Genomic DNA, 12,586 nt, shown 5'->3' with positions numbered 1-12,586 from the left:
AGATCAGAATGTCTAGGGTTTTTTGTTTGCTTGCTTTGAACTGAACATTATCCTCAGTCGTGCCCCATGAGCTTGCTGGGAGCTTGATCTTTATTGACTCTCCCATCTCAGAAAATAAAGAAAATAGGTAGAACCAAAAACAATAATCGGAAAAAGCTCCTGTGGAGCAAAGCTGTCACTTGGCAGAATGATTCAGCAGTTTTAGGGGAGCATTATTGGTTATGAGTCCTTAGTGAATTGTTTTAAAAATCTTTTTTTCGTCTTTTCACAAGCGTTGTTTAGTTAAGATACAGATACTTTAAATAAAATGATATTGATGATACTTTATGATGGAATGTTTCAAGAAAAGTTATATTTTCATAGAAAGTGTTCATTTAATTTTATAAATAAAATTTATTTCCTCAAATAGAAAAAAACTGTACTCTCACATTATATGCCTGTGAGATAATAGAAAATATATATACTGGTCTTTGCCCCTGGTTCCTGGCAAAGAGCTCCTAAAACCCTGGTAATTTCCTAAGTGATAAGAGCATCTTTTGTTCTAATATTTGGTCTTTCACCCTGGTTCCTGACACACAGTTCCTAAATCCCTTAGAATTTCCTGGGTGATAGCAGTGTCTTTTGTTCTAATAAGATGACTCTTGGTGGGCTCCTGGCTGGGGGCTGGTCACTAGAAAGACCGAGCAATTATTAGAAGCTTCAAATTTTCAGTCCCACCTCCCCATTCTCCAGAGAGAGGAGAGGAGCTGGAAATGGAGTTAATAATTGATCTTGTCTACGTAGTGAAGCCTCCATAAAAATCCCAATAGTATGAAGTTTGCAGAGCTTTCAGGTTGGTGAACACTTGAGGTGCTGGGAGAGTGGCACGCCCAGAGAGGGCATGCAAGCTCCACGCCCTTTCCCACATATCTTGCGCTAATGCATATCTTCCATCTGGATGTTCATCTGTATCCTTTATTGTATCCTTTTATAATAAACTGGTAAACAGTAAGTAAAACTTTTCCTGAGTTGTGTGAGCCTCTATAGTAAATCAGTAGTGATCATTAATAATAATCAATTAATATTCCGTACATTTGCTAACATAATTCCTATAACATTTGGCTTATTTATCTATTTATTTATTTTTAAAGATTGGCAGCTGGGCTAACAACTGTTGCCAATCTTCCTTTTTTTTTTCTTCCAAAGATTGGCACCTGGGCTAACAACTGTGGCCAATCTTTTTTATTTTTTTTTTCTGCTTTATCTCCCCAAACCCCCGCTGTATACAGTTGTATATCCTAGTTGCGCGTCCTTCTAGTTGTGGGATGTGGGACGCCGCCTCATCGTGACCTGACGAGCGGTGCCATGTCCGCGCCCAGGATCTGAACCCTGGGCCGCTGCAGTGGAGCACGCGAACTTAACCACTCGGCCATGGAGCCGCCCCTGGCTTATTTAGTAGTATATTTTTTTCCTTGAAACTTGGCTTGTATATTTTAGAACGAGTGTTTCCAAATTAATTAGTGTCGTGTTCATACTTCTTTTGTTAGTTCTAATCATTTGTTTAAACTGAAATTTCCCTGTTTTAAGATCATTACTCTCTGTTGATAGGAGAGAATGTTTGAATTTCACAAATATATCTGTGTTGTGTATTTGAAAACGTGTTGAATATTAATTAGCCAGAAATTATAACCTCTAGGTGGGCAGAGAACATGTCTCATTCACCGTTGCAACCTTTGATGCCTCACGCAATGATTAATTAGTATTTGTCTGATGAATGAATTAGAGTTTAGTCTCTTGGAATATTTTCCCATCAGTAGTTTTCATCCAGGTAGTTTTTATTCCTTTAAACCACAAATGATTGTCTCTCATAAGATAATTAATAAATATGCACATTCTTTCCTATATGTGGATCTTAGTGTCTAGTCAGAAAATTGAAACCTGTCTGTATTAGTTTAAAAATGAGCCACAGTGGATTTTTTCTCCCCTTTCATCAACACTTTATTATTATTAAAAGTTACATACAGAAAAGTTGAAAAAATTGTTCAGGGAATAGCTGTATATCTACCACCTAGATTCTGTACTTAACATTTTGTTTGTTCTATCAAATATCTGTCCTTCTGTACATCCTCTGTCTATCTGTCCATCTTTTATTTATACATTTCAGAGAAGTTGCAGGTATCAGTACACTTCACCCCCAAAACTTCAGAATTCATCTACAGTGTTTATAAATAGAATGCTTTTGGAGTGTGACTATTTGAAATTATATGGGTTATTTGGAATGGTTAATTGCTGGAAAATTAAGTTCTATCATCTTACTTTATTTTCCATACTGAGATTGGAAGGGCAGATGAGAAAGGGAAAAAACCCAGCTTAGATCTGTATAATTCTTTATAGTTTACAAAGAATTTTCCTGTGCATTATCTAATTTGATCCATTATTACTAATAATAATAGTAGCTAACAGTTCCTGAAGGCTTGCTTTGTGCCAGGTGCTGTGCTAAGTTTACCTTTAATGGAAGTACTATACTAAATTCTGTTTATCCCACTGATAATTGGTTGTCATATTTATTTTTCAAATGGATTGATTTGTTCATTTAAAGAAATATCAGCCCTGTGACATGTCTCTTAAATTCACATTTGTCAGCTACTGCTATATTTAGACTGAAGTCTTCGGTATTTAGGTTCCTGAGGATAAAAATATTTTCTTGGTGTTGTGTCTTTATAGGTTGCTATTCATAATAATATTTGAGCACAACTTAGGAAGAGTTGCTGAAAATGTTCCTGTGTTTTCTGATTATCTCTATATCTCAGTTCCTAATATCTAAAATGTTGCATGACTTTAAAGGCAAAATGGATTCTACAAGAATCCGTATGTAATAGTTATTTCTTCTTGGATTATTAATAAATTATTAATGTTCTATGAATAATAATAGCTACTATCTTTTGCATTTACTATGTGCCAGATACTGTAATTTCTATCTGTTATATATTTAATTCATCTAACAATCCTGTAAGAGTTGAGGAGACTAAGGCGCAGAGCGGTTAAATGGCTTATCCTGGGTCACATGGCTGGTAAATGGAGAGCCAGGATATGAATGTTTCAGCTCCGAAGTCCTTGCATTTGCTCAGAACCCTAGTGTTTTGTGTAGTATATATGATCCTCAGACCACCTGCATCATAATTTCCTGGGGTGATTGTTAGAAATGCAGATTCCTGAGCCTCGCCCTAGACCTGCTGAGACTCTCTATGCATGAAGTATGTTTTCTGGTCATTCAGTCCATTCTTATGGGCACTAAAGTTTGGGAACCACTGTGCTGTGCTGTTCTCTAAGCATTATCACGTTTTAATCCCTGTCAGCCTAGAAAGATAGTCAGAATCAATGAATTGTTCTTTTCCTTGGACTACATGACATTTTGGATCGATCTTTATGCTTTTGTCTTCATTTCAAGATTGTCATGGATTTTAAGCACCCAGATGGTGTCACTGTGCCAGTTATGTTGCCTCGTCGGAGTTTGCTGGTGATGACTGGAGAATCTAGATACCTTTGGACCCATGGGTATGTATTGAAATGACCTTGATGACGGGTGAGAGTTCTCATTCTTTTCTGCCTGAGCCGCCCGAACCATGCCCCATCCTGCACATTGAGGCTTCTGGGATTAAACTCCCAGGGACATCTCTGGCTTTTTTTTTTTTTTTTTTAGTATTAGCCTTTTATTTTGAAAATAATTTAAATTTGAAGAAAAGTTACAAGCATAGAACAGTGAACTCCCTTCACCTTTCACCTAGATTTACCAGTTGTGAGCATTTTGCCTGTGCTTATTTCTTTCTCATGTGTTACTGTCATTATTATTATTGCTGAGTCATTTGAGAGTAAGTTGCAGACTACCATCTCTCTTTACCCCTTACTTGCTTCATTGCATATTTCCTAAGATCAAGGACATTCTCCATATAAGGAGTTGGCAAACTGTGGCTCCTGGCTAAATTCAGCCCTTAGCCTATTTTTATACAGTTCTTGAGCTAAAAACGGTTTTACAGTTTTAAATGGTTGTAAAGAATAAAAATAAAACAACAAAAAATATGTGACAGAGACTGTATGTGGCCCTCTATGCTTAAAATATTTACTGTCTGGTCTTGTTACAGAAAAAGTTTGCCAACCCCTGTTCTATGAAACTGCAGTACAATCCTCAAATTCAGGAAATTCAACATTGAGAAAATACTCTGATCATACTCCTACTCAATCCAACTACAGATTTTGCTAGTTGAACTTCATAGTACTGTCAACGAAAAACCAGAGCCTGACAGTATAAAGCAGCAAAGCCAGATTTTACTCAGGAACTGTTGCAATAGGGGAAAGAGACCTCAGTATTGAACTGGGCTCAATTTCAGATACAACAAGGAAAAGTGGGGATTTATAGCCAAGGAGCCTGGGGTTGGGGGTGGGGCAGTGTTGGTGGATGGAAAATTACTAAGAGGAAACATCAGTCGTGAGTGGGGGATCTGGCTAAACCGACTCCAGGATTCTTGTTGAAGGCAGACCAGGGTGATCAGACATCACCTGGGGGATAGTGGTGGATGAGGAATTTGGTCAGATATCAAGGATGATCAGATATCAAGGGTGGGACTTCTGGCTCAACTGATTTAGCAGGATTCTTGCTAAAACTGGGTTCTTGGAGGACATGCTGAAGGATGGGGCCTTGCTGGGCTTGGAGGAGCCTGACTAAAGTTTGGTCAAGGAGAGAATCTTTGTCAGGATGTCGTGGTAAGTTTTCCCTCTGATCTAGAATTTGGTCCATGATCCTGCATTACATTTAATTGTCAGTTCTCTTTAGTCTTCTTAAATGTGAATCAATTCCTCAACTTTTCTCTGTCTTTCATGATATTGACACTTTTAAGGAGACCAGTTGTTTTATAGACTGTCCCTCAATTTGAGTTTGTTTGATTGAATCTAATCTGAAAGAAATGGATTATGCATTTTTATAGGAATTCATCTTTAGCCTTTTGAGAAGGGAGCCACACACTGCTAAAATTTGCATATGTTGTCACTTAAAATATTGCTGAGTTCTGTAATTAATACTGTCTTGCCTGGAAGTTTTAGCTGACAGATTTTTATAAGAAGTCAAGGAAATGAATGTGTAAATGAATTTGTAACCTGTCCTGAATGTGAGCCATAAAAACAGATGGCCAGATTTTGTACACTGAAGCTTAAATTTGCCTGATTTTTTTTTTATGGCCATTTAAAATATTTCACTTACAGTACATGAAAATGATGATGTGATCCAATGGTTTGAAGTATTCCTGTAATTTTGAGAATATTCATTTTCTTTTTTTAGAAGCATTTTTACTATCAGTAACGTTTAAACTTAAGAGTACTGGTATTACAGCAAATACAAAATAAAAAATTACTTTTCATAGGCCTATGTTATGAAAATATTTTAATCTGTTCTGGGTAATGGTACAGATTAATTCTCCTAAATATTTTTGATCACATTATTCTCTTATTTAAAGCATATTGTGCTGTTAAATGTTAAGAGTCATGTCTCTGGAAGATTGAATGGCAGGTAATATTTATTTTTAAATTTTTCTCTAGAATCAAAATTCTTTACAAAAATTTCAGGGAAGAAAACCTCAGTATTATTTTTAAAGGTTTCCATTAATATCCATTGCCTGTAATGTGATTTTGTGTGTGTATTAGGAGAGAGAAAAAAGGATAGTGGGGAGGGGTGGGACACAGAGAGAGGAACAGAGACAGACTGGCCAAACAAATGGTATACTGAATATTGAGATGTTCATCAGGATCTCTGGGTGGAAGGGAGAATAGATTGAAAAAGCATGTTTAATACACTTAAAAATGTATATAAACTACAGGAAATAAACCTTGATAAAAAATATTTTGATATCTGTGCTAAATTAAAAAAGCACTAGAAAGCATTAAGGGATATGAATTGAAGAAAGTTGATTAACACAGCCTTATAATATTAATTCTAGCTACTTTTAATTTGATCTAGTTCAAGTTTACTATTCTAGCCACCACGCCCTAAATCAAAGGTGGCAAACTAGCAGCACATGGGTTAAATACCGCAGTCAGGCTGTTTGGCTGGGGCAGTGGTGGTCCATGTGGTAGCATTTTTTCTTTTTTAATTGCCTACATATAAAAATGAGAAGCTTGCGCATAAAAATCTCAATTTTTGGCTTCTTTTGAAAATTGAGAAGATCTGACAACATTGGGCCCGGTATCACTTGGCAGCAGTGGCTGAGACTGTCAATAGTCTTGCTTAGACGAAGGCTGCATTTTCAAGTTCTCTACAGTTCCTACCACTTTCTGTGACCCCCTGAACTAAGGCTCAGTATCATTTGTTGTTTGTCATTGTGCTTGCACTATTGTTTTTATCTTATAACAGAGTTAATTGAACATTTAATATTTCTTCAACTCATGTTTGTATTAAAAGTAGGAAATGGTGGGCTGGCCCGGTGGTGTAGTGCGTAAGTTTGCGTGCTTTGCTTCGGTGACTTGGGTTTCGTGGGTTGGATCCCAGGCGTGGACTTACCACTTGTCCAAGCTGTGCCGTGGCAGCGTCCCACGTACAAAATAGAGGAAGATTGGCACAGATGTTAGCTCAGGGCCAATCTTCTTCACACACACACACACAAAAGAGTAGGAAATGGAAAGCTAGAATGAGCGAGAATGTGTGTTTTAAGAAAAATGGAAGAGAACACTTTTTTTGAAATGAAGATTATTCCCATGTGTTTAGTGGCAAACAGTATGTTTCTAAACAAATCCACCTGCTTCACTCCTTTATGTTATTTGACTGTCCTTGGGAGGCATTAGTTCATGAGTTTATGTGAATTCTTCTTTTAAATTATTTTTGGAGCATTTCCTTTGTGCCAGGCATTGTTCTAAAAGCTTTACATATGTTAAGTCATGTAACTCACACAGTCAGAGTGGAAAGTTTGTTCCATCATTTTGTCTCCATTTTTAAGGGAAACTGGAGCATAATGAGGTTATATAGTTTGTTCAAAGTCACAAAACCAGTAAGTGCAGAGCCAAGATCAGAAACCAGCAGTCTGGGTTCAGGATCTCTGCTCTTAAGTGTAATGTTATAGCTAAACTTGTTTGCTCCCTTTCCTCTGAGTTTATACTGTGCCTTCTAGCCTTCACACTTTTGGCAACTCTTAATGCAGTAAATTTCCTTTTCCTTTCCATTTGCTTTGTTTTTAAGATACAGCTCAACTTTTACTTCCTTTATAATAAATTCATAAATTTTTCTGACTACATTAGCCTCAAATAATTTCTCCCTTAACTCCTAATAACTGTATTGTCTCCTGCTATCTTGTGATGTCTTTTCCATTGTGTTGAACTATTATTTAAATCTATAAAAATATTTTTATCTTTTTATTTAATGTTTTCCCGACTAGATTATAATTTGAGTGCAGGGGGAAAAAAAGATGTTCAGAGATGTTTAAGGAATTCATTGTTCTTGACGGATGTATTACCTATTCCTAAAAATCTGAGATTGATGCCAAAAGCAGTTAAGTACAGCTTGACCTGTGCCTAAAATTTAACTCTAGGCAAGTGAAGTAACTGCCTTGAAAGAGCCGTAATAGAGAACTGCTTATTCCCAAGAGAGAAATTTGTTTGCTACTAAGAGTTTCAAGAGACTCATTGTTCTAAAATATCTTGACTTTGTTCGACACCACAGTTTTAATCGTTTTCAGCTATCAGAGTAACAATCATATAAATTCAGGCAATGATTGCTTAATTGCCTTTAGCACAAGCTCTTTGAAAAGAGCCATTCTCGCAACTTATTTTATGAGACTGGCATTACCCTGACACCAAAACACGTCAAGGACATTACAACAAAAGAAAATTACAGACCAGTATCTCGCAGAGATGAAAAAAACTCCTTAAGAAAATATTAGAAAATCCAATCCTACAGTATATAAAAAAGAGAATACGTGATGGTTGAGTGGAGTTTATCCCAGGATTGCAAGAATGGTTTAACATTTGGAAACCAAAGAATGTAATTCACCACATTAAAAGAATAAAGGAGAAAAAAATATATATAATCATCTTTGATGCAGAAAATGTATTTGACAGACTTCAGCATCCATTCATGATAAAAACTAAAAATTGGGAAACTAGGACAAGAAGGAAACTTCTTCAGTCTGGTAAAGGACATCTATGAAAAATACACAGATAACATCCTACTTACTGGTGGAATATTGAATGCTTTTTCCTAAGATGTTGAACAAAGCAGGGGTGTCTGCTCTCATCTCTTCTATTTAATATTATATTGGATGTCTTAGCCAGTATAATAAGTCAAGAAAAGAAATAAAAATCACACAGTTTTGAAAAGAAGAAATCAAACTCAATATTTGTAAATTACATGATTGTGGCTATGGAAAATCCTGGGGAATTTATGAACAAGTACTAGAACTAATAATTGAATATAGCAAAGTTGTAGCATACAAGGTCAATATTCAAAAATTAATTTTTGGCAAATGAAATAAAATGCTTTTTAAAATAGCGTCAAGACCTGTAAAATACTTCTTTTCAGTACTCTGAATTAATTAGTTAATTATGGTGTGGTTTAAAAAGCTATCAACCTGGGAATTCGGATTTATTTTTTTTAATTGAAGTATAATTGACATATCATATTAGTTTCAGGTGTACAACATAGTGATTCTATATATGTTTATTTTGCAAAGTGATCGTCACAGTAAGTCTGGTTAACAACCATCATCACACATAGTTACAAATGTTTTTTTCTTGTGATGAGAACTTTTAAGGTTTACTCTCTTAGCAACTTTCAAATATACAATTCAGTATTATTAACTATAGTCACCATGCTGTCCATTACATCCCTAGGACTTATTTATTTTATAACTGAAAGTTTGTACCTTTTGACCACCTTCACCCATTTTGCCTCCCCCACTGCCCACTCATTCCCCATGTCTGGCTACCACCAACCTGTTCTATCTATAAGTTCAAGCTTTTTTTGTTTGTTTTTTTGTTTTTTAGATTCCACATATAAGTGAGATCATATGGTATTTATCTTTCTCTGTCTGACTTTTTCTCTTAGCATAATGCCCTCAGGGTACATTTTGCATGTTTTTGCAAATGACAGGATTTCTTTCTTTTTTATGGCTGAATAATATTCTAGTGTGTGTACACACACATACACACACACACACCCCCCCCCCCACATTTTCTCTATCCATTCATCCTTTGATGGGCACTTAAGTTGTTTCCATATATTGGCTATTGTAAATAATGCTGCTGTGAACATGGGGTGCAGATATCTTTTCGAGTTAGTGTTTTTATTTCCTTTGGATAAATACCCAGAAGTGGAATTTCTGGATGATAGGTAGTTCTATTTTTAATTTTTTGAGGAATCTCTATAGTATTTTCCATAGTAGCTGCACCAATTTACTTTCCTATCAGTAGTGCACGCGGGTTCTCTTATCTCCACATCCTCACCAACACTTGTTATTTCTTTTTGATAATAGCCATTCTAACAGGTGTGAAGTGATACCTCATTGTGGTTTTGATTTGCATTTCCCTCATGATAGTGATATTGAGCACCTTTTCATGTATCTGTTGGCCATCTATCTCTGTGTCTTCTTTGGAAAAATGTCTGCTCAGATCCTCTGCCGATTTTTTAATTGGACTCTTTGAATTTACTATTGAGTTATATGAGTTCTTTATGTATTTTGGATCTTAACTTCTTATCAGATATATGGTTTGCAAATATTTTCTCCCATTAAGTAGGTTGCCTTTTCATTTTGTTGATGGTTTCCTTTGTTGTGTAGAAGTTTTTTAGTGTGATGTGGTCCCATTTGTTTATTTTTGCTTTTGTTGCCTTTGGGGAATTCTAATTCTAACAACAGATTGAGTGAAACAGTATAACAATGACAAAATGAAAATTAAGAATTGAATTACATTACATTTTTTCATTATAGGATCAAATTCATTTTAATTATATGGTTGACTTTCATCTTTTCTAGATGTGTAGAAAAAACTTATCTGGCTTTTAATAAAGAGATATCAACAACTTAAATATAAAATTATGCTTTTTTATAATTTACTGAAATCTTTCAGGCTTAGCACATCTCTGTGAATATGAAATCCTCTTCTTTAGAGAGAAGCTCTTGCTAGAGTAAATCAAGCAGAAAACTTGGCCTCAGAAGATTTAAGTCTTAGGAATAAATTTAACAAGAGATATACAACACATATTCACTGAAAATCATGAAATATTGCTAAGAGAAATTAAAGATAACCAAAATAAATGAAGAGATAGAGATGCCATGATCATGGAGGAAACAGTATTATTAGGATATCAGTTATCCTCAAATTGATCTATGGATTCACTGTAATTCCAAGCAGAATCTTAAAAGATTTGTTTTTAGAAATTGATATGCAGATTCCATGATTTATGAGAAAATATGAAAGATCTAGAATAATCAAAACAATCTTGAAACAAAAGAACAGTGTTAGAGAATTTATTCTGCCTGATTTTTAAGACTTAAAAGTTACATAATCAAAAAAGTGTAGTATTGGCATACAGATAGACAAATAGACAAGTGGGACAGAATATATCCACACATATGAGGTCAGCTGATTTTTGACAAAGATACTTCAATGTGGAATTCAATGTGGAAAGGAAGTTTTTCAACAGATGGTGATGGAAAATTGGATATCCATGTAGAAATAAAATTAACCTTGATCTACCTCACACCATTCACAAAAATTAATATGAGATAGATCATAGATTTAAATGTAAAAGCAAAAACTATAAGACGTCTGTAAGAAAATACAAGAGGATATTTTTGCAACCTTGGTGTAGGCAGTTTTTATAGAAAGACTTCAGAACACAGTATACGAGGGAAAAAAGACAAATTAACTTGATCAAAATTAAAAACTTCTGCTCATCAAAAGATACCATTAAGAAAATGAAAAGACAAGCCACACGTAGGGAGAAAATATCCACAATGCATACATATATCTAACAAAGGATTAGGCAAAAGCTTTGAACAGATCCTTCACCAAGAAAAGGATCTATGAATGACTAATAAGCACATGAAAAAATGTACAACATCGTTAGTCATCAGAGAAATGCAAATTAAAACCACAATTTCATACCACTTTCCACTCACTAAAGTGGCTAAAATTAAAAACTTTGACAATACCAAGTGTTGGTGAGAATGCCATGCAGCCTGGAACTCCCAATATACTGTGGTGGGAGTGTAAAATTGTGTACTCACCTTGGAAAACTGGTTATTTCTTACCCTATGACCCACCAATTTCACTCCTGGGTATTTATCCAAGAGTAATAAATATATATATATATCTAAAAAAGATATGTATAAAAATGTTCACAGAAGCCTTATTTGTAGTAGTCCCAAAGTGGGAACACCAAAATGTCTATCAACAGGAGATTTTGAGTAAATAAATTATGGTATGTTCATACAATGAAATATTACTCAGTGATAAAAGGGCAGTGAACTACATGGATGAATCTGAAAACCATTATGTTTAATGGATAAAGCCTGATACAAAATAGTGCTAACAGTATATGAAGTTCAAAAACAGGCAAAACCATACTGATAGAAATCAAAACAGTGGTTGCTTCAAGGTGGGTAAAGATTGACTGGAAGGGAGCACAGGGGAATTTCCTTGGTTGATGTAAATGTTCTATATCTTGTTTGAGGTGGTGGTTACGTGGGTGTATACATTTGTCAGAACTCATTGAATTGTACGCTTAAGATCTGTGCATTTTCATTCTGCTTCAGTGGCCTGGGGTTCTCCAGTTTGGATCCTGGGTGCGGACCTACGCACTGCTTATAAAGCCATGCTGTGGTAGGCGTCCCACATATAAAGTAGAGGAAGATGGGCACGGGTGTTAGCTCAGGGCCAGTCTTCCTCAGAACAAAGAGGAGGCTTGGTGGCAGATGTTAGCTCAGGGCTAATCTTCTTCTTCTATTGTTTTCTAATGTTGATGTCCTTGCTGCTCAACTAGATTTTACTAATTGAAAAAGTTGTATTAGAAACTCCAATTATAATTATGTATTTGTCTATTTCTCCTGTTAGATTTTTTCACTTTTTGCTCTATACATTTTGAGGCTGTGTTATTATTCAGGTCCATACAAATATATATAGAGTTTTTCCATCTTTCTGTTGGATTGACTCTGTTATCATTATGAAATTTTATGAATTTTTATCTCTAGTAATAATTATTGCCTTAAAGTCAGCTTTGTCTGATTAGTATTACCTATACCACTTTTCCTTTGGTTTTGCTTGGTATATGCAAAATACTTGTTTTTTGTATATCTTTTTTTCCTATCTTTTTATTTTCAATCATTTTCCATTCTTATATTTAAGGTGTGTTTCTTGTAATCAACATATGGTTGGATTTTATTATTTTATCCCATCTAACAATCTTTGTTCTTTAATGGGATTTTCTTTAGTCCTTTTACATTTAACATAATTAATGATATTGGATTTAATTTTAAATGTAATCTATTTGTTTCTTCTTTGCCCCATCTGTTCCTTGTTGGATTTTTTTCTCCTTTTTGGAATTGGTATTAATTAAATATTTGTTATTATTCAA

General features: G+C 35.0%; 1 protein-coding gene across 6 annotated transcripts in view; it reads left to right on the top strand.

Moving 5' to 3' along the window:
- ALKBH8 (alkB homolog 8, tRNA methyltransferase) overlaps window positions 1-12,586 on the top strand; it is a 53,074-nt gene that overhangs the window by 28,515 nt on the left and 11,973 nt on the right. For all 6 annotated transcript variants that reach the window (XM_023644739.2, XM_001500933.5, XM_005611548.4 and 3 more), the window contains one exon: window positions 3,428-3,534. In XM_023644739.2, coding sequence (XP_023500507.1) covers window positions 3,428-3,534 — 107 coding nt within the window. The remainder of the gene's footprint in view (window positions 1-3,427; window positions 3,535-12,586) is intronic.

This window comes from Equus caballus, chromosome 7 (genome assembly GCF_041296265.1).
Source record: "Equus caballus isolate H_3958 breed thoroughbred chromosome 7, TB-T2T, whole genome shotgun sequence".
In the NCBI taxonomy this organism is placed as follows: Eukaryota; Metazoa; Chordata; class Mammalia; order Perissodactyla; family Equidae; genus Equus; species Equus caballus.
This window is presented reverse-complemented; position numbering and strand designations above follow the sequence as displayed.